Genomic DNA, 26,042 nt, shown 5'->3' with positions numbered 1-26,042 from the left:
ACACACACACACAACACTCTGTTTAAAACACTCAAGAGAGAAAATCAGAGTGATGTGAACACGCAGCGCTTGATGTTTGACTTTCTTTCTTTCTTTAGTGGGTTTATCGGCGGACTGAAGAGCTGCAGAGCGACTCCTGCTGGACTGGAGAGACGCTCAACATTTCGCGCATTTGGCAGATTTATCTCTCAACACATTAGATTCCAGTTTAAAATAACCACTGTCAATCATGTGTGGAGTCTTTATTAAATAACGCTAAAAAAGCAGTAAAATAAAATCACGCTTTACGTGCAAAAAAACGTGTTGATACAACAAGATTGCATGCATTAGATTACATGAGCTAATCATAAACAATAATTAATCTTATTTCATGTTAATTTCATCATGCTATTAAAAAAGGGGTTAACAAACATGAACAATTGTACTGGCATTAACGAACATAAACAAAGACAAAATGCTTAAAAACCTTTATTGCTCATTATTGTTCGTGTTAGCTTATGTTAACAATACCTCTGCTGAAAAGAGAAACAATAGAAAACCATTACAGAATTAATGTAGTGTGTTTCCGGCGTCATAAGGATCTATTGATATACTGCTGGTTCCCATCTACCATATAAGACTAGACACCACTATAGTTAAATTAAAACCATTGAGATTCCCATTATAACCATTTTTCAATTGTTTTTTTCTATTGTGTTCTATTGTAAGGACAATAAATAACAAAAACATTTTTATTAAGGACAGTGAACAATCTTTGAGTCTGAACTTCAGTACATTTCTGTATGCAGATCATGCGCAGTTTACTCAAGCTAGTTGTGAACAAGCGTCATGGTCTTGATGTCACTATCAATACAAAAAATGAAAAGACCTTTTTTTAACCCTGTCCAGAGCAAAATGATTTATTTTTTATGAAATTTATGTACTGTTTTATTTCAATAATGTTTTATCTTTAAGATTTTGTATTTTTATGAAACATTACTAAACATTTTGTATTAGAGATTCAAATAGTGTGTAGAATTTTATTTTAATCATCTAAATCTCAAATCAAAAGCACTAAAACAAGTTAAACATTATATTTGTACTGCAAAAGGTAAATCTTCATAATTTACGATCATTATTATTTGTAATTCCATCACCAACCAAGAGCAAAGACGGACTACTTGTTGTCACATTAATGGTCAACAGTATTCACAATACTTAGTATTTGATGCTAAACTTACATCACATGACAGCAGTTTGAAGTTATAGCTGCACTCAGTTACATTATGCCATTACTATTTCCCTGCTTACAACGTTCCTATTTGAGTTTGGGTTCCTCGGCACAGGGCTGTGTTAGCTTGCTCACCGGGAGACTGCTGATATTACATTAGCTTAAAGGTTCGGTAAATTCCATAAACATCGCCTTATTAGAATGATCTTGCTTGTCCTACAAACACTGTACTGTGTTTTACCTTTTCTGTTATTTCTGTTTTTCTCTTTACTTTCTCCTGTAAAACTGCTCATGAATAATAACGATCACAAAATACATGTAAATCATCATGAACTACAAATTCTCATATGAACAAGAAGTTACTGATCATGTAAACCAAAATGCTTCCAATGTCATACGTACAGTAGATGCTTTAGATAAAAATAATAAAAGACACTTATGATGGTTTTGGTGCAGATTGTTTCTCTCCAGTGTGAACTCTCTCATGGGTTCTCAAGACATCTGGTCGACCAAATGTCTTGTCACACTGAGAACATTTAAAGAGTCTTTCACCTGAATGAATTCTCTGGTGTTTTGTTAAAACGTTTTGATGGCTAAAACTCTTCCCACAAACACTGCACTGATAAGGTTTTTCTCCAGTGTGATATCTCACATGAAAGTTATAAGAACTTGTGTGAGCAAAGCTCTTTCCACACTGAGAGCAGACGTAAGGTTTCTCTCCAGTGTGAACTCTCTCATGAGTTATCAGATAAGCGTTTTTAAGGAAGCGTTTATCACAGTGTGAACACTGATAGAGTTTCTCCTCAGAGTGTGATGTTTGGTGCGACTTTAAAGCATCTGAACTCTTAAAGGTTTTTCCACATTAACTGCACTGATACGGTCTCTCATCAATGTGTGAACGCATGTGTTTCTTAACATCAGATGAATGGCTGAATCTCTTGTCACAGTGAGGACACGCGTACGGTTTTTCTCCCGTGTGAATTCTCTGATGAATATCAAGATTTCCTTTGGTGCCGAAACACTTGCCACATTCACTGCAGTGGAAAGGTTTTTCTCCAGTGTGTGTCCTCTTGTGAATCTTCAGATTAGAAAAGGAGCTAAAGTTCTTGCCACACTGCTGACAGTGAAAGTGTTTCTGGTCTCTGTGCTCTTGTGAATGAAGTTTCTTCTCTTGTAAGGTAGGAAAGCTGATGTCACATCTGGTGCAGTGAAGAGTTCTGTTCTGTCTGTTTCTCATGTGTCTCTAAACGTCTCTGAATGAACTATGTCTTTCCACGAGGTGATGCAGGAAAGAGTTGTCGCTGTCAGTCGCTGTTTTGATGCTGAGGCCGTTTCTCCATCACAACATGAATCACCNCCACAGTGAGAGCAGAGGTAAGGTTTCTCTCCAGTGTGAATTCTCTCATGACGTACCAAGTACGATTTTTTAACAAAACTTTTATCACAGTGTGAACACTGATAGAGTTTCTCCTCAGAGTGTCTTTTTTGGTGTAACTTTAGATTATATGCCCTCCTATAGGCTTTTCCACATTCACTGCACTGATACGGTCTCTCGTTAGTGTGGACATGCATGTGTTTCTTCAGATTAGATGAATGGCTGAATCTCTTGTCACAGTGAGGACACTTGTGGGGTTTTTCTCCAGTGTGAATTCTCTGATGAAGAACAAGACTTGATTTTGTGCTGAAATATTTGTCACATTGACTGCAGTGGAAAGGTTTTTCTCCAGTGTGTGTCCTCATGTGAGCGTTCAGACTAGAAGACGAGACACAAGCTCTCCCACACTGCTGACAGTGAAAGTGTTTCTGGTCTCTGTGCTCTTGTGAATGAAGTTTCTTCTCTTGTAAGGTAGGAAAGCTGATGTCACATCTGGTGCAGGTGAAGAGTTTCTGTTCTGTGTGTTTTCTCTCATGTGTCTCTAAACGTCTCTGTGAACTGAATGTCTTTCCACAGGTGATGCAGGAAAGAGTTTGTGCTGTCAGTCGCTGTTTTGATGTAGAGGCCGTTTCTCCATCACAACATGAATCACCGCTCTCATCTGAAACAAACACAAGAGTCATAAAGAGTGGAAATAAGAGAGTGAATTTAGTTTCTGTATCATTTCTTATATTTACACAGCAGAAGAATACAGCTGTCAGCCTTTTTAATGTGTTAAATATGATCATATTCATAAAGAGTGACTAATTCATCGTATAACCACAGGAAATACCTAAAACACAGAATCAAATATAACGGTCAATGAAGTGACGCTCAATTTTTGTGTCCCTGTGGTTAAAATTCCAAAATAAATTTGCAGACTACTTGCATACATTCTCTTTTCTGAGGACCAAGACTGAAATTCTGGTTTTAATTCATTTTGAGAGATTATTTGGGGAATGATTGCCGATAGATCAATGTGGTGTAACTGTAAAAACACAAAATTCATATTGTTAAAAAAAGGTGAAAGTCTCTATAAAACAAAATATCAGCTAGCTTGGCATAATCTTACATTAGTCCTTTTTAATGGTAAATAAAAGTAAATGGAACACCAATGTTCAAGTGTCAAGGTGGTGTAGCCACCATTTAAGGAGCAAATTTGTAAATATTGTGCAAGAAGACATGTGACAGGAAATGAAATCACAGAGAAGAACCCCTGGTGAAGCCAACTGCTGCAGGCAAAGGTAACTATTTTTAAAAAGTGAGATAATTTGACATTTTTAGGGTGTGGTTAGGTATTCTTAGGTATGCATATCAAATGATATCACCCCAGGGGTGTATTCCAGAAAGCAGGTTAACTTACCGTCAGCTAAACCCTGAACTCTCGGTTGAATAACCCAAACCTTGCTTACTCGGGGTACGTCGGTTCCAAATCACCTGAGAAGAGTTAGTTTAATCAACCTCCCGAAAGATACCCAGAGTTAACGCGCGCTCAAGGCTCATTATAATTTGGAGAAAGGCCTTTCAATGCTAAACTGTAGGAGGAGGCTGAGGATCAGAAAGACATTTTTATGGAATACAGTCAGTATGAAAAACCTTAAAGTTTTAAATCTGTCTCTCTGACCATTAGGCCACAACTATCTTTGACCCAATGCATCAAATATTGCCTAATAAGTGGACAAGAGTAATGATATGCAATCCTCGGGAGTTAAAATACTTCACTATTAACATCCCAGTTTAACTGTTGGAAATTGTAAGATGTGTATATTTATCCAGTGATACTTGGAGATGTTTTAATAAACCTAATTCAAAGTATATACGATATTTAACATAAATACATAAAGTTTAACAATAACAAATTACATTATTTTATTTAAAGATTATTTCATTTTAAAAGGTTAAATAATAAAGTTAATAAAAAAATTAGTTGTGAATGCTGAGTTGCGATGGGTGAGATTGGAAATGTAATTGTAATATTGCTGTAAAATTATAATATAGTATATGTAATCTGTGCTTCCACGCCCACCAAAAACGCACACATGCGCAGACAACCCCTAAAGCTTAGTGACATTTCCTTAAAATGAACTAACCCTGGAACATAACCTGCTCCGGAGCAGGTTATCTTCAGAGAGTAAATTGCTATGGTTACTTACATACCCTGAAAGTTATCTCCGTTTTTGGAACCGAAAGTTGGGATTATCCGCTAACTAACACTTAAATTTACCCAGGTATGTCACATAACCAGCTTTCTGGAATACACCCCAGGAATACGTTGTACGCAGGTGTCCATTTATGCCTGTCAAATTTGATTATTCTACACAGCGTCCCAAGTTTTCTGGTAAAAGTGTTTGTAATTCACAGTCCAAATCGTTATTGACCAATCGAGTCACTGACCCACAAGTGCTGTTCAATTATAAGCAGCTAACAGAGCGCATCTGAAACTACAGTAAAAAGTTCCTCATACTCAGTCTATGGTAGTGTCTTGATACTCGAATGCTGTAAAACCACCTGAAACTGTAAGAAAAGACAACAGATGGTACATACCTGAAGGATGAAAATAATCATCCTGATTGTCATCATCAGTGTAAAGTTCCTCAGATTTGGGTTCTTTTTTTAACTCCATCATGTTCCCGCCGTCGCTCATCGGTTTCACTGAAGAAAACAAATCATCTTCACCAGTCTGATCTTTGTCTGATGTTTCTTCCGTTTTCATCTCCATGAGTTTCCTGCAGTCCATCAGTGTGACAGAACACATGTTGAGTGGTCTGGTGTTCAGGATCTGCTGTTCTCCAGCGTTACAGACAGAATCCAGAGACTCTGTGGAGGTTTGATCAGTAGATTCATCCTGATTCAAGGTGTGATTACTGTCACACACAGTGTCCTGAGCGTCTGTGGGGTTTGACTCGACCTTTACCACAATCTGACAAACACACAACACATCATCAGCACTGGAGCTTTATATAGAATATATGTGTGATGTCTCACTTTGGTTTAGTTTGACATGAATGACAGTATAAAAGCAGTAAATGATGTTGAATGTGTCCAAACCTCAGTGTTGAGTTCATCTCCTCTTGTCCTCAGCTTTTCCTCCAGTAACGCCACCTCTTTCTTCAGCTGACAGATTTCTGTGATGAAATCATCAATATCCAGCATGGACAGATCAGTTCCCACTGATTTACAGCACATCTGTGACGTCATCCTCAACATCTCAACACAAACACACACACACAACACTCTGTTTAAAACACTCAAGAGAGAAAATCAGAGTGATGTGAACACGCAGCGCTTGATGTTTGACTTTCTTTCTTTCTTTAGTGGGTTTATCGGCGGACTGAAGAGCTGCAGAGCGACTCCTGCTGGACTGGAGACACCCACAACATTTCGCGCATTTGGCAATGATTTAATCTTCTCTAACCAGAGGTGGGTAGTAACGCGCTACATTTACTTCGTTACATTTACTTGAGTAACTATTTTGGAAAATATGTATTTTTAAGTAAAATTAAAAGTGTGTACTTTTACTCTTAGCTTGAGTAAATTTCTAATAGAAAATCTGTCTTTTACTTGAAAAAAACCTTACATTGCGTGACGTTCCTTCAGTTCCTTCATTTTAAAATATGCTTTTTAAAACGCGTTGTTTATTTCAAGGTTGTCGTCTCTTTTTACGGGCATTCCCGAGTGATCGATTCTTTTGAGTCGATTCTTTTGAAAGCATTAATTGAACAATGGGCAAAACCATTTGAATAGGCTAATGAAATCAGTTCAAATGATTTGTTCAGTTCGCAGCACGATCTGAATCATCTGAAGCAGGATTACTCACTCCTCGTAGCGCGAAACTTAAGAACACGCAGAACACAAAGAGCGTTGGATGAAGTGGATATTAATCTATATCTATACAATCAAAACTGCAAATGTGTCATATAGTTTGCCAGCAATGATAAATGCCCGCCATATGCGCGCACCCGCGCGACCTGTTCGTCAGACACAGCAACATGCGCGTTACCTGTCAGACACAGAGACGTGGGCTTGCAGAAATATACATTTGAAGAACAGAAGGAAGAAAACGTGTTGATGGGCGTGTGGTTCACTGTTTACTGTTTGTTTACAAGTAAGAGCGTTTCACAACACACACGTGACACAACACGAGAAAACATGAGCTTTGTTCAGAAATGTGTATTTCATTTAAGAGAGCACTGCAGATGTTCTACATCATCTTAGGAAATGCTCTGAGTTTAGTTCATGCTTTTTAAATGCAAAACTCTGCAGGTTCACTTTAGTTTGACATGGTCTATTATTCTAAATAAAACCAATCTAAGGAACGTTCTTATAAAATACTTTTGTTAGCTGGGGTGTATTTCAGGTTGTAGTTGTTGTGTTTCTTTGGGTAAATTAAATTTTTGTAGTTTTTGTTGATGTTTTCTGCAGTGATTGTGTTTGTTAACAGCAGATGTTCATCACTAATGACTCAATCATCACTATAATAATAATGAAACTCAATACAAATTCTGTCAAACAGGAGCACAGAAAGGTGTTGGTTTTGGGATAAATCTGGGCCAGAATTGAAATGAACTGTTGGTTATATTTGGGTCAGTTCTGCTTTGTTTTGTTTTTTTGACATGTGGCATAGCTTTGGCTTGCTTGTGGCCCAAACCTGGAAAACAGGACCGGTCCACCCAAGTGCCATCATTCCACACGGTATGTGGGCCAGATGAGGTGGTATGGGGAGTAAGGTGTGTGGGCCGGATTTGGGCCGCAACGATTTGCTGGTTTGGTTGCTATCTGGGTTGGCAACGTTCCATTTCTTATAATTTTTGCTTACGTTCCAGAAACGTCCTAGCCACGTCCTCAAATAACGTCGTGAATTAATCCCATGGAGAACGTTGTAGCGACGTGATGTACTCGTCTTCAGATGACCTGGACACTGGTCATTTGATTAAAGAATTTGGTCATTTCTGTTTATGTTATTTTATGGAAAATTTATGATCAGAGTAAAATCTGTTATAATGTCAAGACGAATGCTATTAATCTGACTTCTGACAGCTATTAAACTGGAGTTTAATTCGATACCATAATTACAACTATTTATTTTGTGCGTGCGCGTCTATGGCATGTTCTGCAAAGATCCGCGCGCTCTCATCATTTAAACGTTAACGGTCATTTCTTTTTACCTCACAGCCTGATTTTACTTTAGCGGTTTATTAATATTCTTTCTTTACTTTGTACCTTACAGATGTGAGAGTAAACACATATTTTAGTGATTTTCGATCGATTTGGCGCGTTTAAATGAACGGACCCTGATGTTTGTGAGTGTGACTAAAGAAGCTTTTGGTTGTTTCTAAAAACGGACACCCTGCTTAACTTATGTGGTAAGACAAGAATATAATGTTAAGCCTAAACATAATGTTTATTCATCTCTGTCAATAAATATCTGCTTTAAATCCTCTATATTGTGTTGAAGTCTTTGATTATTTATGTCATGTAGGCTATACAGTATAAATAAAATATCTGATTGTGATGTGTTGAGTTTTATAATCGTATACAGTGCTTTAAACATATTTGAATAGAGAATTACTCCAATTATGCATAACTTTTCATCTTTAACACACAGATTAAATCACAAATTAATTTAATAATCCATTTGAGGGATGATAATTGTTTAAATTAAATTAAATAAAAAGATTTTAACAAAGTAACTGTTTGGTCGTTAGGACGTGCTCATCACATCCCAGAAACGTTATTTGGTACGTCGCTGCAACGAATATGGTACGTTCCAGCTATGTCTTCAGGAGGTAATCACCATGTCCCAACAACGTCCGATGATACGTCGTCAGGACGAATATGGGAATCACAAAGTTACGTCGCTGGAACGTTATTATGGTACGTCGTGGCAAAGAATATGGTCCGGTCCAGGTACGTCGTCACAACGTAACTGTGTTAGCTGGGGTGCTACTGGAGTAGTTTTTTCATTGCATACTTTTACTCAAGTAATTTTTAAAATAGTGACTTTTACTTTTGTAACAATTTCTCTAGTTACTTGTACTTTTACTTGAGTAAAGATTTTGGCTACTCACCTCTGGTCTCAACACATTAGATTCCAGTTTAAAATAACCACTGTCAATCATGTGTGGAGTCTTTATTAAATAACGCTAAAAAAGCAGTAAAATAAATTCACGCTTTACGTGCAAAAAAACGTGTTGATACAACAAGATTGCATGCATTAGATTACATGAGCTAATCATAAACAATAATTAATCTTATTTCATGTTAATTTCATCATGCTATTAAAAAAGGGGTTAACAAACATGAACAATTGTACTGGCATTAACGAACATAAACAAAGACAAAATGCTTAAAAACCTTTATTGCTCATTATTGTTCGTGTTAGCTTATGTTAACAATATGCTAGGCTGTCGCATATCTAAAATATCGTTTTCTTGCATCAGCATTGTTTCGACTCATCCTTCTACATGGATTTGGTCAAGATCATCCACAATTATTTTGCACACTCTCTATAGAAGACTCGGTAGCGTTTGGGAAGCTTGTTAGATGGCGATCGAATTGCATATTGATCATTTTTTAGGATAGGAAATTATTAATGTATATACTACGAAGCTGCGTAATACTTGTAAATTTTACCACCAAAACAACACAACTCACTTTAGAAAAAAACCTTAATAACAGTATTCACAAATTACCAATTTTGCCAGGGCGAACAATTTAACATTATTTTAAGCCAAATCTCTCTGCCAGCCGCTTGAAAAACCAAGAAAACCACTCACATATCAAAACATTCATTTAACACACTATAGTTTAAAATTTTTTATATGAGTCTTGTATCCTAACCGTGAGGATAAACACATCAGAGTGAGCGACTATGAAACCTGTTTCATGACTTCAAAGCTGGCGAGAGAGTAGCATACTTTTTAATGGTGGCTTCAATTCACACCTGATCAATTTACTTCATTTACAAGTATTTGGCGGTTGTATTATTGACAGGTAAAAGCCTAAACCTTAAATATATGATGACCCAATTTTTTCCGATGTATTTCCAATAAAAAAACATAGTCTTACATAGTCATAGTATGTAAGTCAAACATAGTCTTGTATTCAGAACAATATGGTCGTTTCAATCGCTGAATCAAAAATGTATGAGAATTAAATGTCAAAGCTCAAAAACAGACAATTAATCTCACAGCCGCTATACATCTACGTCATAAGCCCCTTAAATACAGTCCACCCTACCTCTAGGGGGGGAGCTGTGCCCACCCATCATCGCGATCGTTCGAGGATGTTATCACAGACAATTAATCGGCATAATCGCAATGATTTATCAGACAATTAATCGTCAATCAAATTTCATAATCGTGACAGCCCTAACAATATCTGCTGAAAAGAGAAACAATAGAAAACCATTACAGAATTAATGTAGTGTGTTTCCGGCGTCATAAGGATTTATTGATATACTGCTGGTTCCCATCTACCATATAAGACTAGACACCACTATAGTTTAAATTAAAACCATTGAGATTCCCATTATAACCACTTTTTCTATTGTGTTTTGAGCAGGTTTGTTTTTTTCAGCAGGGAACCTTGTAAACTGTTACCAATGTTTTCAATGTAAGGACAATAAATAATAAAAACATTTTTAAGGATACAGTGAACAATCTTGAGTTACAAACATGTTTACAACCACATGAGGGGGAATAAATGAGGACTGAATTTCTGTTTTTGGGTGATCTGTCCCTTTTAAAGTGATATTGACTCCAACACTGTTTTTAACAGATTGAGACGCTATGATGATTTCAGTGCACGTTTGGTTCGGCAGCATTGTTTCTTCTGATGAAATCTTTTAAACTTTCCTAAATAAGTGAAATCTTCTCTCCACAGATGTAGGCATTTGAATAATGTCTCCTCTCCAGTGTGAACTCTCTCATGCAGTTCTCAGAAGCATCTGGTCGAGACAAGATGTCTTGCTACACCACTGAGGACATTTGAAAGGTTTCTCACAGTGTGAGTTCTCGTTACTAAAGCTGAACGAAACTCTCCAAACACCAATGAGTTCCGTGTGACTTCATGATTTAAAACTTAATAGTAAGCTCTTTCCACAGATGAGCAGACATATGGTTTCTCTCCAGTGTGAGATCTCTCATGATGTTATCGAGTATATGATTTAGAGCGATCGTTTATCACAGTGTGACGACTGATAGATGTTTCTCCTCAGAGTAGATTGTTTGTGTGTCTTAACCATGTAACTGTCTCCCTAAAGGTTTTTTCCCCATGGTCACTGCTACTCAAATACATGCTGTCTCCGCTTATGGTGCTGTGAACGCAGTTGTAGTTTTTCAGAAGTGTACGCCATTGGATGACACTCCTATGTCCAGTCAGAGGATCGCGTACGGTTTATCGTCCCTGGTGTCGTTAATGTCTCTGATGAGAACAAGAATTTGTTTTGCGTGGCTGAAATATTTGTCACATTGACTGCAGTGGAAAGGTTTTTCTCACCAGAGGTCCTTCGGATGTGAGACCGTTCAGACTTTAAGAACGAGATAGACTACCGTTCCCACACTGCTGACAGTGAAAGTGTTTCTGGTCTCTGTGCTCTTGTGAATGAAGTTTCTTCTCTTGGTAAGGTAGGAAAGCTGATGTCACATCTGGTGCAGTGGAAGAGTTTCTGTTCTGTGTGTTTTCTCTCATGTGTCTCTAAATCTCTCGTCTGTAGTGAATGTTCTCCACAGGTGATGCAGGAAAGAGTTTGTGCTGTCAGTCGCTGTTTTGATGTAGAGGCCGTTTCTCCATCACAACATGAATCACCGCTCTCATCTGAAACAAACACAACAGCGTTAACAACAACCTCCAGCACATCTGAAACTACATCAGTGTCTTGAGTAACCAAAAACACTTTTTATGAAACAGCAACACACATGATAGTGTAATATTACAAAGAACAACAGAAAACAAACCTGAAGGAATAAAATCATCACCATCATCATTCTCATCTTCACCAGTCTGATCTTCGTCTGATGTTTCTTCTGTTTTTATCTCCAGGTTCTCACCACTCACCAGTTTGACTGAAGGAACGAAATCATCATGATTCTCATCTTCATCAGTCTGTTCTTCCTTCACTGTGGTCTGTGTTTCCATCTCCATCAGTTTCCTGCAGTCCATCAGTGTGACAGAACACATGTTGAGTGGTCTGGTGTTCAGGATCTGCTGTTCTCCAGCGTTACAGACAGAATCCAGAGACTCTGTGGAGGTTTGATCAGTAGATTCATCCTGATTCAAGGTGTGATTACTGTCACACACAGTGTCCTGAGCGTCTGTGGGGTTTGACTCGACCTTTACCACAATCTGACAAACACACAACACATCATCAGCACTGGAGCTTTATATAGAATATATGTGTGATGTCTCACTTTGGTTTAGTTTGACATGAATGACAGTATAAAAGCAGTAAATGATGTTGAATGTGTCCAAACCTCAGTGTTGAGTTCATCTCCTCTTGTCCTCAGCTTTTCCTCCAGTAACGCCACCTCTTTCTTCAGCTGACAGATTTCTGTGATGAAATCATCAATATCCAGCATGGACAGATCAGTTCCCACTGATTTACAGCACATCTGTGACGTCATCCTCAACATCTCAACACAAAAACACACACACACAACACTCTGTTTAAAACACTCAAGAGAGAAAATCAGAGTGATGTGAACACGCAGCGCTTGATGTTTGACTTTCTTTCTTTCTTTAGTGGGTTTATCGGCGGACTGAAGAGCTGCAGAGCGACTCCTGCTGGACTGGAGACACAACACACAACATTATTTCATACAGTCGGGCTCGCTGATCTCAACACCCGTTTGATTAGCTTGAGATTTAAGGCAATTAGAAAATCTTAAAAGTTGTAGAATGTGACGAGAAGTGTTAATTTATGCATTTCATTTAACCGTATGGCAAGGTTATGGGTTCAGTGAATATACTGCCCACTGAGCAAAAGTAAAAGATGTTGAAAAGACGTTCCCTGAAGAGCCAGAATGAAAGTTTTTAAACTTCAAATTCAGTTAAAATGTGGTCATTGCAGACTTTTTTTCAATGTCTTATAACGTCAACTGCAGACTCATTTCAGACATTATTTAGACTTTATTTAATTCAATGTGAAGTCTTGCTGTGTGTGTTTTTTATGAATAGCTTTCGAGACATGAAGGGTTGTGGATCTAAGCCTTAAAAGACAAGGTACAATCCAAGGTAATACGATAATCCAACAGGCAATAATACTCAGAAATGCAGCGTAACACTAAACAAGACTTTGCAAAGAATGAATGAAAACAAGGGGTTTAAGTAGCAGGGGCCCGTTTCAGAAAGGAGGTTCAGTGAAACCTGAGTATATTAACCCTGAAATGAGGGAAACTCTGGGTTTTCCGTTTCAGAATGTGAGGTATGTCAAATCCGAGAAAGCGGGGTAACTCAAGCCTGTTTCTAAAAGAGAGGTCACTTATACTCAGAGTCAGTAACCACAGTAACTTACTCTGTGAAACTAACCTGGTCAGGAGCAGATTTTCATTGTTTCTTTCCATCAATAAATACAGAGAAATGCATTGATAAAGGTAATAAACAATTAAGTTAGATGTGCAGCCATTCCTACCCAAATCTGCTCTTAGCAGGGTTCGAACCCATCAAGCAAAAATGTGTTTCTTGCACCATTCCAGTCCACGTGCCTTCCCACAAGAAATGTTTTGGATGTCCCCAGGGGCGCAAAAATGGGGTATGCAGTATATGCGGTGCATAGGGGCGCCGCACAAGTGGGGGCGCCATTGTGCCAAAATATTATTTAACATTTTTTTAAATAAAACGTTATAAAAAATATAACGAAAAAGTCATTATCTAAAACGTTTTAGTTTCACTTTTGTCTAGCATTTTAAACGAGTTCAATAAATATATAATTTATTTAATCAAGTTATTATGTCAATCACTCTTTCACAGTCAAATGACCAAATGGATCGAGCAAAGAAACTTCCCAAAGCGCAGAACAGAACATGAAAATGAAAAGTAAATTGACAAGTAAAAATCAAGTTATTTAACGTTGCCTGAGAGGTAGTTCATATTATAATACAATATCAGGTCACCTCTAGGCCTACATCTTTGGCGCTTATAAAATAAATCTATGTTTGTGAAGGAGTTTTATAATTACATTCGGGAGAGTCTGAGACGGTTGTTAAAGCTGTTAAGTCTCCCACTATCACGCATTATCGGGTTCTTCATTAATCGTCGGACGCGTTTTCCCCATATGACGACGCGAGCTGTGCAGTTTGAACGTCAGGTCCGTGTCCTTCACATAACGAGCAGTTGCGTCTTCTGCAAACAGCGCGCAGCACAGAGCGCCGGAGATATTGCGTGTGGACACTGAAACAGCGCAATGATTGACAGGATGACAGAGACAAGAGCGCAAAAGAACGTTAGTTAATAAAAAATAATTTGAGCTTTCAATGTAAGTGAGTTTGTCTTTGTTTTACTTTAATGATGTTTTCATAAAATGTGAACCACTAACTAAAAATGCTTAAAGCAAGGGGAAAATCCAAAGATTTTTTATTTATTTGCCTTATAATATCTGTTATCCATCTTATTTCGTTTTTTCAATAATATTTGAATTATAAATGCACAGTAAAGGTATGTTTAACATAGGCAAATTTTATTGTTGTGTTTTTATTAAATATTAATGAACCACAAACTAAGCATTCGTTTTAAAGTAGGCCTAAGTGGGAAAAGAACAAAAAAATACAACGCGAGTATATCATGTGATACGTCTTATTCGTCTTATTCTGATAATAATAAATAATGTTAATAATACTTTTTGTTGAAGGAAAGGGAATAATCTATATATAACTTTAAAGATCAAAATAAGTTTATTTCCTCATCAGCACATCTCTAATGGGCTACAACTCGATTGTTACTTATATTTGGGATATTTAAAGAAGTTTTATTATTTAAAACTTGACAAGTTTTTTTGTTAAAGGTTTTAAATGTCAAAATTCTAGACTACATAAGTGAAACTCACTTTTCAAAGAATACAATAAATAGCCTTATTTGAAGTCTTAGAGGCTGTGTCCACCGAGGCGTTTACGCCTGCGGCCGGCGTTTTTTCAATTGTTTCCTATGGAAACGCCGCGCTTTAAAAAAAAGCCATCAGCTGACGGTTTTTTTCCGCGCTCTGCGCTGGTGCGATGCGTTTTTTTCACGCTCAGCGCCGGCGTTCGACCGATCGCCCTGAGTTGAAAAATGCTCAACTTTGGGCAGAACGCTGCGCCTGCAGCGGGCGTTTTCAGCCGAGCTCCTGCCGTTTTCAGCCGCGTAAATGCTCGGTGGACACAGCCCCTTATTTGGTTATTATAAGCAAAAGATCAATTTAAAAACTGTTTAGCCCGATTAATCAAAAAAACAATCGTCCAATTATACGGTTATTAAAATAATCGTTAGTTTCTGCCCTAATTTATTGTGTATGTCAAGCTTTATGTACTTTTACTACTTTTTGCTCCTTTGTTTCATTATTTTTCAGATTGTTATTTATCTTTTCAGAATTGTGTATCTGTTACATTGTGAAGCAGTTGGAAAAGTGTTTCTGTAAAAGGAAACCTTTATGCTTCTGTTATAGATGCAAATCTGATTGTCACCTTCACATGATGTAAAATAGAATGACTCCAAAGGTAATATACAACTTGTCTGCAGATTTTTTATTTGTTGTGTGTTTTCTATATTGGGGTGGCCGATGGGGGCGCCAATACTGATCTCGCATACCCCTCAGAAAATGTGCAGTTGCGCCCCTGGATGTCTCCTTAAATACACATGAACAAGTTAATGAGTTAAATCAGGTTGAGTTTAGGAATCAATCATCACTCATATATCTCATGAATGATGAACACCTGCTGTTACAAACACAATCACTGAAATAAACCATGAACAATAAGAAGTCACCCTGATAGTGTTTAGTGTTTCCATTAGTTGAGCTTTTATGTTGATGTATGTGCTTATAATTTAATTTATAGCAGCTGGAACAAGTTGGAATTAGATGACATCATCATCATCCTTAAAATAGCTTGTGTACATTTGCATGCGTTACAAGCAAAGTTTTATATTAGTTAAATTAATGAATTATTTAAACTGAACAACTTGTTTAATCCGCCGGATACTGACATCTAGAATGGTGACAAACTAGTAGCACATTTGTCCACGACACAATGCATGCTGGGAGTCCTCAGTGAGATGCATGCAACATGCAGGGATGGGCAAATCTACGTCCAAGAGAGGTCGTGTCAGATTCCGTACTGGATTTGCGCGTCGTGCAGACCTATATAGTCCTGGACTGACCGACGCAATATAGACATTATCGGCACGTCTGGTAGACGTCACTTGTTTGTTGGGTGAACGATTTTACATGTACAATGCTATGCTGTTAATAAATCAAATGAAACCGAGAAGCTTTAAACTGATGTTTTGATTTCGAAAAAATGCAAATGCCTCATAGCTGATGCTGATACAGGACCAGAAATGATGGAAAACCACTATATCTTTATATAGTGGTATTTTTTGCACTCGGATTAAAAATGTATACTGATCGATAACAGGCATTTTCTTCAGGAATAGAAAATTTAGGATTTTAATAGGAAAAGTAAATTATTGACAATATTCAACACAATTGTCCCTTACGAAAATTAACCATGTTGTTTTTTTGTGGTACAAGTGTAGTTTTGGTGCATTGATTATAGGCAAAACAATGGTTTTACTACAGTAACCATCGTTTACTATGGTAAATTTTCGTAAGGGTGATGATTTGCCATCTGCGAACCAAAAAGTGGTGCACAACATCTAGATTAACTTGTTATTTTTTGGCGTTTATGTAAAATGACTACACGGAAATTTAACCTGGACTAAAGCGCCCCTTCATTAAAACAATCAAAGAATGACTGAAATGATCGTCATGAATCTAGTGTTGAGTGTGTTGTGTCTCCAGTCCAGCAGGAGTCGCTCTGCAGCTCTTCAGTACGCCGATAAACCCACTAAAGAAAGAAAGAAAGTCAAACATCAAGCGCTGCGTGTTCACATCACTCTGATTTTCACGTGCTTTGTGTGTATTTCGTGATCAAACCTCCACAGAGTCTCTGGATTCTGTCTGTAACGCTGGAGAACAGCAGATCCTGAACACCAGACCACTCAACATGTGTTCTGTCACACTGGTGGACTGCAGGAAACTGATGGAGATGAGAAGACAAACACCAGCAGAAGAAGAAGAAGAACATCACACTGATGAAGATGAGAATCAAGATGATTTTGTTCCTTCAGTCAAACTGGAAAACAGCTGGAACATGGAGATAAAAATAGAACCCAAATCAGAGGAAGAACAGACTGATGAAGATGAGAATTTGTTTACTTCATTGAAACTGATGAAGAGTGGGAACATGATGGATATAAAAACAGAAGAAACATCAGACAAAGATCAGACTGGTGAAGATGAGAATGATGATGGTGACGGTTTTATTCCTTCAGGTTTGTTTTCTGTTGTTCTTTGTAATATTACACTATCATGTGTGTTGCTATTTCATAAAAAGTGTTTTTGGTTACTCAAGAAACGGGTGTATTTCAGATGTGCTGGAGGTTGTTGTTAACGCTGTTGTGTTTGTTTCAGATGAGAGCGGTGATTCATGTTGTGATGGAGAAACGGCCTCTACATCAAAACAGCGACTGACAGCACAAACTCTTTCCTGCATCACCTGTGGAAAGACATTCAGTTCACAGAGACGTTTAGAGACACATGAGAGAAAACACACAGAACAGAAACTCTTCACCTGCACCAGATGTGACATCAGCTTTCCTACCTTACAAGAGAAGAAACTTCATTCACAAGAGCACAGAGACCAGAAACACTTTCACTGTCAGCAGTGTGGGAAGAACTTTAGCTCCTTTTCTAATCTGAACATTCACATGAGGACACACACTGGAGAAAAACCTTTCCACTGCAGTGAATGTGACAAGTGTTTCAGAACCAAAGGAAATCTTGTTCTTCATCAGAGAATTCACACGGGAGAAAAACCGTACGCGTGTCCTCACTGTGACAAGAGATTCAGCCATTCATCTCATGTTAAGATACACGTGCGTGTACACACTAATGAGAGACCGTATCAGTGCAGTGAATGTGGACAAGCCTATAAGAGGTCATATGATCTAAGGTTACACCTAAAACAACACACTAAGAAGAAGCTCTATCAGTGTTCACGCTGTGATAAACGTTTCTGTCAGAAATTTCATCTGATAACTCATGAGAGAACTCACACTGGAGAGAAACCTTACATCTGCTCTCACTGTGGGAAGAGCTTTACTGATCGAAGTTCTTTTATAATTCATAAAAGAATTCACACAGGAGAAAAACCTTATGACTGCAGTGTTTGTGGGAAGAGTTTTAATTGTCAGCACAATAAAACATCAGAGAACTTAAAGGGGCAGTTTGTAACAATTTTGCAGTAAAATACCCAAAAACCACTAGGCCAGTGTACTACTTGTAAGTCGTCAGAAGATCTCCATTCTAAACAGTGACACGGGGTTGTGAGGTCATGTGTCAATGGCGTCATATCCGCGTTACCCCTCTGTTACCACCTTTACTGATGTAGAAACCGCATGACAACAGTGTCGTGGACAAATGCGGAAGTAGTGTCTAGCAAGCCACTAGCTTGTCTCGAGTTAGTTATGATCCACAATTATACTCAACATGTATAAAACTTTATTACTTTACCTCATCCACTAACATGATTGCTCGTCCCGTCTGATTGATGGCCATCAGCGGTGGAGTTGAAGACAACAGATCCCATCATTCCACGCTCCTTCACAGCGTCATCAAGCTGCGCCATTGTTGTTGTTTTGACCATGTGCCCTCTAGCAGCGGTTTTTACAAACTGTAGCTTTAAACAGGAGAAAGACCCTTCAAATGTTCTCAGTGTGACAAGACGTTTGCTCGATCAGATGTCCTAAAAACCCATAAGAGAGTTCACACTGGAGAGAAACCTTATCACTGCTCCATCTGTGGAGAGAGATTCACTTATTTAGGAACTTTTAAGACTCATCAGAAGAAACATGCTGAAGAACAAACTGCACTGGATTCATCATCATAGTGTCTCAATCTGTTAAAAGTCTGAGTGCTCGCTGCCAGTGTTGAGGTCAATATCACTTTAAAAGGGACAGTTCACACTGAAATCAAAATTCTGTCATCAGTTATTCTCCTCATGTGTTTGTAAACCTGTATGTGAGTCTTGCTTCAGTGGAACACAACAGAAGGTATTTTGAGAAATGTCTCAGTGGTTTTGTGTTCAATCAGTGGAAGTCAGTGGAGTTCAGTGTTGTTTGATTATCAACGTTCTTCAAAATATCTTCTGTTGTGTTCTGAAAAAGTAAGTCATACAGGTTTGTGAAGCGGATTGAAAAAAAACCCTAATTGCTCTCTTTTGTTTAAACTTGTATGATGTTGATTTTATAACAGATGTAAAGCAACAGTTATTCACCAGAATTCAAGTAAATTCTCTTGTTGAAGAAAATTGGTGTGAAATCATCGCTCTCTTAAACAGGGTAACACTTGGGGCTTTGACTCAGATGTGTCCATGTCACGGTCAAATATGTTGGTCTTTTATGTTATTTTGATGTCTATTTGTCGCTTTGGCTGTACTGGCCTTTACTCTTCAATGTTTATTGTTTTATCCAGTTTGTAAAGTGTCACGAAAAGCGCCTATAAATAAAGTGTATTACTGCCAGTTGGGTTTATGACTTTATTAACAAAAATATTTGTTAATTTAACATAAAATACAAACCAATTGGCATTCAGTGTGATGCCAAAAAAACATGTATTGTTGTTAGAGCTTTTGAAAGTATAAGGAATAAGCTTGATCGAGCTCACCGTTTGATGCACGTGTCTGCAGTTTATAAGCTTCAGTAGAAGTTTGGTGATTCAGTTTAATGCTTCTGTCATGCCACAGTGTCATCCATTACACCCAATGACAGGACCGTTTTATCAGTATCTTATTTACATGTCAGATAAATGTTTAGCAGCGGTCAAATATGTGTTGAACTTTGTGAATTTTTAAATTTTAAAGCTTTTTTTTGTTTTATTTACATTATTTATTTATTGTACATTCCCACAAACGGGGAGTTGTTAAGCATTAAGCAAACTCAAGAGAGCTCACGAAGGGAGACAGTATTCATCATTAATAACAGAGCGAAATCTGTCTTTCAGAAATGAAGCAAGACGCTTCGGGTGCAAAATAATACTGAGAATATGACTAATTTAATGACACAGACTAATACTACAAACATTGCAGCAAAAATATACCAGAATACTCTCTCCCTTTCTGACAAATCGTCCTTCAGAACAATAAACTATGGTAAATCAGAATAACACACATGTTTAGGTAAAACAATACACTTGTTTACTTATTAAAATGATAATGGAATCAAACATTAAATTTGGATATATTTTAATGTAGGCTGTATAACTGTTAATTACTATTAATGGCGTTTTTCTGGGCATCTTCTTTAAATCATGGTATAAATGTACTGTACACATCATTTGCAGAGAAAAGACAAAGACACTAGTGCTGGGTGGTATGACCAAAAATTAATATAACGGTGTTTTCCAGATTTATACCGGTTTCCCGGTACATGGCGGTATTTTTTTACCACATTTTCTACTGATTGAGAGAGGAAATAGTGCTGTTTGATTGACTTAAAATGCCCTTTTATACTGTCATGGTGACAGTGACAGTATCCCCCATAATAACTGCAAAGTTTAGACTTCTTTAACAACTGAATAGCATGCGAAGGTAAATTACATACATGATATTTAAGCAAATAAATAGAGAACTGGGCTCGAAATTAACTTTTTTCCTTGGAAGCACTCCCAACTTCAAGAGTTATAGAGCATCCATCAAAAAATGTATAGTTGAATAGTTGAAATTTTTTTTTGTAACAATTGTACCATTAAAACATGCATGTGATGTCTGTTGTGTTTTACATAGTCACAATGGCTTCATGATTTCCTGAAATCATATTTTTTAATCATAAAACAAAGTCTTAAATTAGATATGTGAGAGGAAAGCGATCGCATCACGCTGTCAATCCTCCTTACTGTCCCTTATTTCTCATCATAGCATATAGAGAAACAGTTCAAACTAAAAACACATCATAGTATATGCTTATATTGAGCAGATATGAGGGGAACACGAGCGTTTTTTTGAAAATGTTTGTTCGTGAGTATATTTAATATAACGTAATGCGAACTTGCAATCGCTACACTTGTGCTGCTGTTCAGCCGCGAGGTGCGCGCTCCCATTGCGACGGGAAAATAAATATGTAACGTCACCGCTCATGCGCGAGACGCACGCAGACATCCAAACGCCTCCGTTTAGCGCATGTTTATATAGAAAAATTATGATAAAGTAGAGCCGCGGCACAGAAAGACGCACTCTGTGGCTGTGTCCCAATTCAGGGGCTGCGTGCTTTGAAGGCTGCATTTTAAGACCGATTGCGTCACAGCAGCGCGACTGAAGGCTGGTAAGACTGTCCCGATTCAAAGGTTGCTTCAAATGCAGCCCCAAAATGCGACCTTATTTCCGCGGGTTTTTAAGGACAGAACGAATGTATCCTTCACAGCCTTGGGTATCCCGAGATTCATTGCGCGCCTGTAACGGCTTGAAATTTTAAATAATCATTCAAAACTTTAGTTAAATAAAAGTATGTAATTCACAAAAACGGTCCATTTCAGTGTTTAATATTATATGTGATGTTGTTCATTAACATTACTGGTGCATTATTGTGTTTTAAATTTCTAAGGTTGCTTAATTTAATATACTGTTGGGCTGTTTAAATCTACATACACGTGTCATATTCTCTAAAATAAAATATCATTTTTCTGGCTCCGTATTTGTTTTAAAAAGTCAGAAACGTCACTGCTGTGGCCCGCTGCTGTCGCCACGCAACATGAGCAGCAGGTGACGCAATTAGGAAATCCTCCGCGAGGCTGGACCGGCTCATTTCAGTTCGGTTCTTGGACTTTTCAGGCTGCGTGCTTTGAAAAACAAGTCCTCGTTTTTAAGTCCGCGACCTCAGAAGGTTGTAGCCCCTGAATTGGGACACCGCTAGCTTGTGTGAATGGGCACTCACTTAATTCTTGGTGTTTCGAGTCAGATCCGTGGGCGTGGCTTGTTGGTTTTGACTAAATCTTTGGTGTTTCAAGTCTACGAAACCTTTACCCTAACCCACAAGGATTTAGTGAGAGCCTGTGTGAATGGCCGGTCACAGTGCAACAGTGAAAAGGGACCCCACTGAAACAGTGTCGCGCTGCGCTGCGTTCCGCACGTTGTTTAAGCGTCATACACCGGTAATGCGATATATCTAAAAAATATATCATAACAAAAATACACACCGATATTCGGTATGAACCGTTATATCGCCCAGCACTAAATATCGCTTTGGTTTAAAGCATTGACGCTTTGTCATCAGCAAGTTGTTTTCTATCCTGCTGTATGATCAGTGTCCTTACAGAGTCAACATTCAGACTAAAAACACTGACACGATAAGAAATTAATCATGAGACCAGTCTCCAGTCCAGCAGGAGTCGCTCTGCAGCTCTTCAGTCCGCCGATAAACCCACTAAAGAAAGAAAGAAAGTCAAACGTCAAGCGCTGCGTGTTCACATCACTCTGATTTTCTCTCTTGAGTGTTTTAAACAGAGTGTTGTGTGTGTGTGTTTGTGTTGAGATGTTGAGGATGACGTCACAGATGTGCTGTAAATCAGTGGGAACTGATCTGTCCATGCTGGATATTGATGATTTCATCACAGAAATCTGTCAGCTGAAGAAAGAGGTGGCGTTACTGGAGGAAAAGCTGAGGACAAGAGGAGATGAACTCAACACTGAGGTTTGGACACATTCAACATCATTTACTGCTTTTATACTGTCATTCATGTCAAACTAAACCAAAGTGAGACATCACACATATATTCTATATAAAGCTCCAGTGCTGATGATGTGTTGTGTGTTTGTCAGATTGTGGTAAAGGTCGAGTCAAACCCCACAGACGCTCAGGACACTGTGTGTGACAGTAATCACACCTTGAATCAGGATGAATCTACTGATCAAACCTCCACAGAGTCTCTGGATTCTGTCTGTAACGCTGGAGAACAGCAGATCCTGAACACCAGACCACTCAACATGTGTTCTGTCACACTGATGGACTGCAGGAAACTGATGGAGATGGAAACACAGACCACAGTGAAGGAAGAACAGACTGATGAAGATGAGAATCATGATGATTTTGTTCCTTCAGGTAAACTGTTGAACTGCAATAACATGGAGATAAAAACAGAACCCAAATCAGAGGAAGATCAAACTGATGAAGATGATGACTTTATACCCTCAGGTATCTTTCTTCTGTTATTTTTTTATAATATTTAACTATCATTTGTTTTCCTGTTTCATATAAAGTTTTTTTTTGTTACTTGTGAAAAGTACAATGAAGTTTCTCATTCTCAGTGGACACTGATGTAGTTTCAGATGTGCTGGAGGTTGTTGTTAACGCTGTTGTGTTTGTTTCAGATGAGAGCGGTGATTCATGTTGTGATGGAGAAACGGCCTCTACATCAAAACAGCGACTGACAGCACAAACTCTTTCCTGCATCACCTGTGGAAAGACATTCAGTTCACAGAGACGTTTAGAGACACATGAGAGAAAACACACAGAACAGAAACTCTTCACCTGCACCAGATGTGACATCAGCTTTCCTACCTTACAAGAGAAGAAACTTCATTCACAAGAGCACAGAGACCAGAAACACTATGAGAAGAAACAGTTTCACTGTCAGCAGTGTGGTAAGAATTTTAGCTCGTCTTCTAGTCTGAAACGTCACATTAGGACACACACTGGAGAAAAACCTTTCCACTGCAGTGAATGTGACAAATATTTTAAAACCAAATCAAATCTTGTTGCTCATCGGAGAATTCACACGGGAGAAAAACCGTACGTGTGTCCTTACTGTGACAGGAGATTTAGCTGTACAATGAATCTGAAGAGACACATGCGTGTACACACCGATGAGAGACCGTATGAGTGCAGTGAATGTGGAAAAACCTTTAGGCAGTCAAATGGCCTGAAGGTACACAAAACAACTCACTCTGAAGAGAAACTGTATCAGTGTTCACACTGTGATGAACGATTCCGTCATAAATCTCATCTGAAAATTCATGAGAGAGTTCACCTTATCACTGCTCCATCTGTGGAGAGAGATTCACTTATTTAGGAAGTTTTAATTCTCATCAGAAGAAACATGCTGAAGAACAAACTGCACTGGAATCATCATAGTGTTTACTTTAATGTGCTCTGTGATGAACTGACCACCTGACCAGTTATTGCCGCTGAATGTTGTTGTGTTCGGAAAGCAAAATTATTATAATGAATGATCTACTTAATGAGGTTAACAACGCTGTTAAAATGTTTGTAAGAATGTCTTTAAGATGAAATAGTATCAATGTAACTAGGATTAAGATGTCCATGTAAGAATAGAGTGCCTCTAAAATCTCAACATTTTATGTTGTATTTGAAAATGTTTCATTTGAAATAATCTCTCAAATAAAGTGTATTGGACTCCCCCGTGTTCCGGAGGTTGAAAAGAAGATATAAAAAAGAAGATATTTTGAGAATTGTCTCAGTGGTTTTGTGTTCATACGGTGAAAGTCATTATTGTTTGGTCATCGACGTTCTTTCAAATATCGTCTTTTGTGTTCTGCAGAAGTAATGATGACAACACAGCTGTCTAGTATTTAGAAGCGTGAGTTACTGAAGCGGGGACAGGATTATTTATATTACCATACGTGTTGAACTGACATGATATGGATAATTGTGGCTTTTAATGGTGTATCCCTGATAGCACACATGCTACTTCCCAGCTAGCACAGGTGCGTCTGTAAAACATCTGCTAAACATCTTAGAAAGAGAAGTTGCACATCCATTCTAAATCATAAACATCTTCTAGAGGCCTAAATGACATCTGACAGCAGTTTTCACACAGCAGATGTTTTTCAGATCTTAAGCAGACATCTTACGGACGTACCTGTGCTAGCTGTGTATTTTGGTAATGACGTGATCATAACGTAACTGGCACATCCATAAGCCAAGAGAGATTTAATACGCTGCTCTTTGCTGTATAGGTAATTAAAGACTATACTGTATATGGTATTTTAGGTACCAGTTGAGCTGTAGTTTCAAGACCCCATAATATCAAGACGTTTGGTTTTATTATGAGTTTATCTATACTTCTAAAAGTCAAAAGCATAAACTTTCAGCAGATATACAAAATTAATTTAAAGGGAAACCAGCTAAAAAAACAATTGACATCCTGTATGAACGTCTGTGATGTGTTCACAAGTTTTGGTCGAGAGCTACTGGATGACAAGCAGTCTGGCTTCAAAACAAACCACTCCACTGAGACTGCACTGCTATCGGTCACAGAAGCACTGCGGCAAGCCAAGGTGGAATCTAAATCCTCGGTCCTGATTCCGCTAGACTTATCTGCAGCGTTTGACACTGTCAATCACCAGATACTGCTAGCAACCCTGTCATCACTAGGAATCTCAGGCTCTCCTCTCCGCTGGTTCAAATCCTACCACTCCGGCAGATCCATCAGGGTGTAATGGAGGGGCTCGCTGTCCACTGCCCACCACATGATCACTGGGGTCCCTCAGGGATCAGTGCTTGGACCGCTACATTTTTCCATCTACACGTCATCCCTAGGACCCATCATACGAGCACACGGCTTCTCCTATCACTGTTATGCTGACGACACCCAGATCTACATCTCGTTTCACCCAGACGATACCACTGTATCAGCTCGCATTAGTGCCTGCCTAGAAGACATCTCGGCTTGGATGAAAGAGCATCACCTCCAGCTGAACCCGGCCAAGACAGAACTACTTGTATTTCCGGCACACCTCATGGTGCAGCACGATCTCACCATCCAACTTGGCAATACCACAATCACTCCTTCCAAAACAGCCAGGAACCTCAGAGTCATATTTGATGAACAGCTGTCCTTCAACAATCACATTGCAAAGACAACGCGGTCATGCCGATATGCCTTATTCAACATTAGAAAGGTTAGACCCTATCTCACTGAGCATGAGGAACAACTCCTTGTCCAGGCCCTGGTCATCTCAAGGTTGGACTACTGCGATGCTCTCCTTGCTGGTCTTCCTGCAAAGGCTATCAAACCACTCCAGCTGGTTCAGAACGCAGCAGCACGCCTCGTCTTCCAACAGCCCAAAAGGGCTCATGTGACGCCCCTTTTCATCTCTCTCCACTGGCTACCGGTTGAAGCCCGTATCAGATTCAAGTCACTAATGCTTGCCTACA

General features: G+C 38.5%; 4 protein-coding genes across 5 annotated transcripts in view; 2 read left to right on the top strand and 2 right to left on the bottom strand.

Moving 5' to 3' along the window:
- The window catches only part of LOC130553100 (zinc finger protein 345-like), a 19,057-nt gene extending 16,610 nt beyond the window's left edge, over positions 1 to 2,447 (bottom strand). The window contains 1 exon segment of the mRNA XM_057331845.1: positions 1,651 to 2,447. Coding sequence (XP_057187828.1) covers positions 1,651 to 2,447 — 797 coding nt within the window.
- Positions 2,444 to 5,942, bottom strand: LOC130553099 (zinc finger protein 239-like). Its single transcript, XM_057331844.1, has 2 exons — positions 5,169 to 5,942; positions 2,444 to 3,246 (listed from the first exon to the last, which is right to left on the bottom strand). Exons 1-2 carry the CDS (start codon positions 5,377 to 5,379, stop codon positions 2,444 to 2,446), a joined length of 1,014 nt encoding a protein of 337 aa, XP_057187827.1. The 5' UTR covers positions 5,380 to 5,942.
- Positions 5,943 to 16,656: 10,714 nt separating this feature from the next.
- On the top strand, positions 16,657 to 19,389 carry LOC130552914 (zinc finger protein 239-like). The gene is made up of 2 exons (XM_057331602.1): positions 16,657 to 17,147; positions 17,287 to 19,389. Exons 1-2 carry the CDS (start codon positions 16,820 to 16,822, stop codon positions 18,120 to 18,122), a joined length of 1,164 nt encoding a protein of 387 aa, XP_057187585.1. The 5' UTR covers positions 16,657 to 16,819; the 3' UTR covers positions 18,123 to 19,389.
- Positions 19,390 to 22,293: 2,904 nt separating this feature from the next.
- LOC130552930 (gastrula zinc finger protein XlCGF7.1-like) overlaps positions 22,294 to 26,042 on the top strand; it is a 12,614-nt gene continuing 8,865 nt past the window's right edge. Inside the window, exons 1-2 of one of the 2 annotated variants that reach the window (XM_057331621.1) lie at positions 22,294 to 23,057; positions 23,234 to 23,937. In XM_057331621.1, the coding sequence (XP_057187604.1) occupies positions 22,850 to 23,057; positions 23,234 to 23,934 (909 nt within the window). In that variant the 5' untranslated portion in view covers positions 22,294 to 22,849 and the 3' untranslated portion in view covers positions 23,935 to 23,937. Of the gene's footprint in view, positions 23,058 to 23,233; positions 24,296 to 26,042 lie in introns of those variants that run through there. The other variant, XM_057331620.1, reaches the window with a different exon arrangement.

Source organism: Triplophysa rosa, linkage group LG4 (assembly GCF_024868665.1).
Source record: "Triplophysa rosa linkage group LG4, Trosa_1v2, whole genome shotgun sequence".
Classification (NCBI taxonomy): domain Eukaryota; kingdom Metazoa; phylum Chordata; class Actinopteri; order Cypriniformes; family Nemacheilidae; genus Triplophysa; species Triplophysa rosa.
The sequence above is the reverse complement of the archived record's forward strand: the minus strand, read 5'-3'. Positions and strand labels throughout refer to the sequence as shown.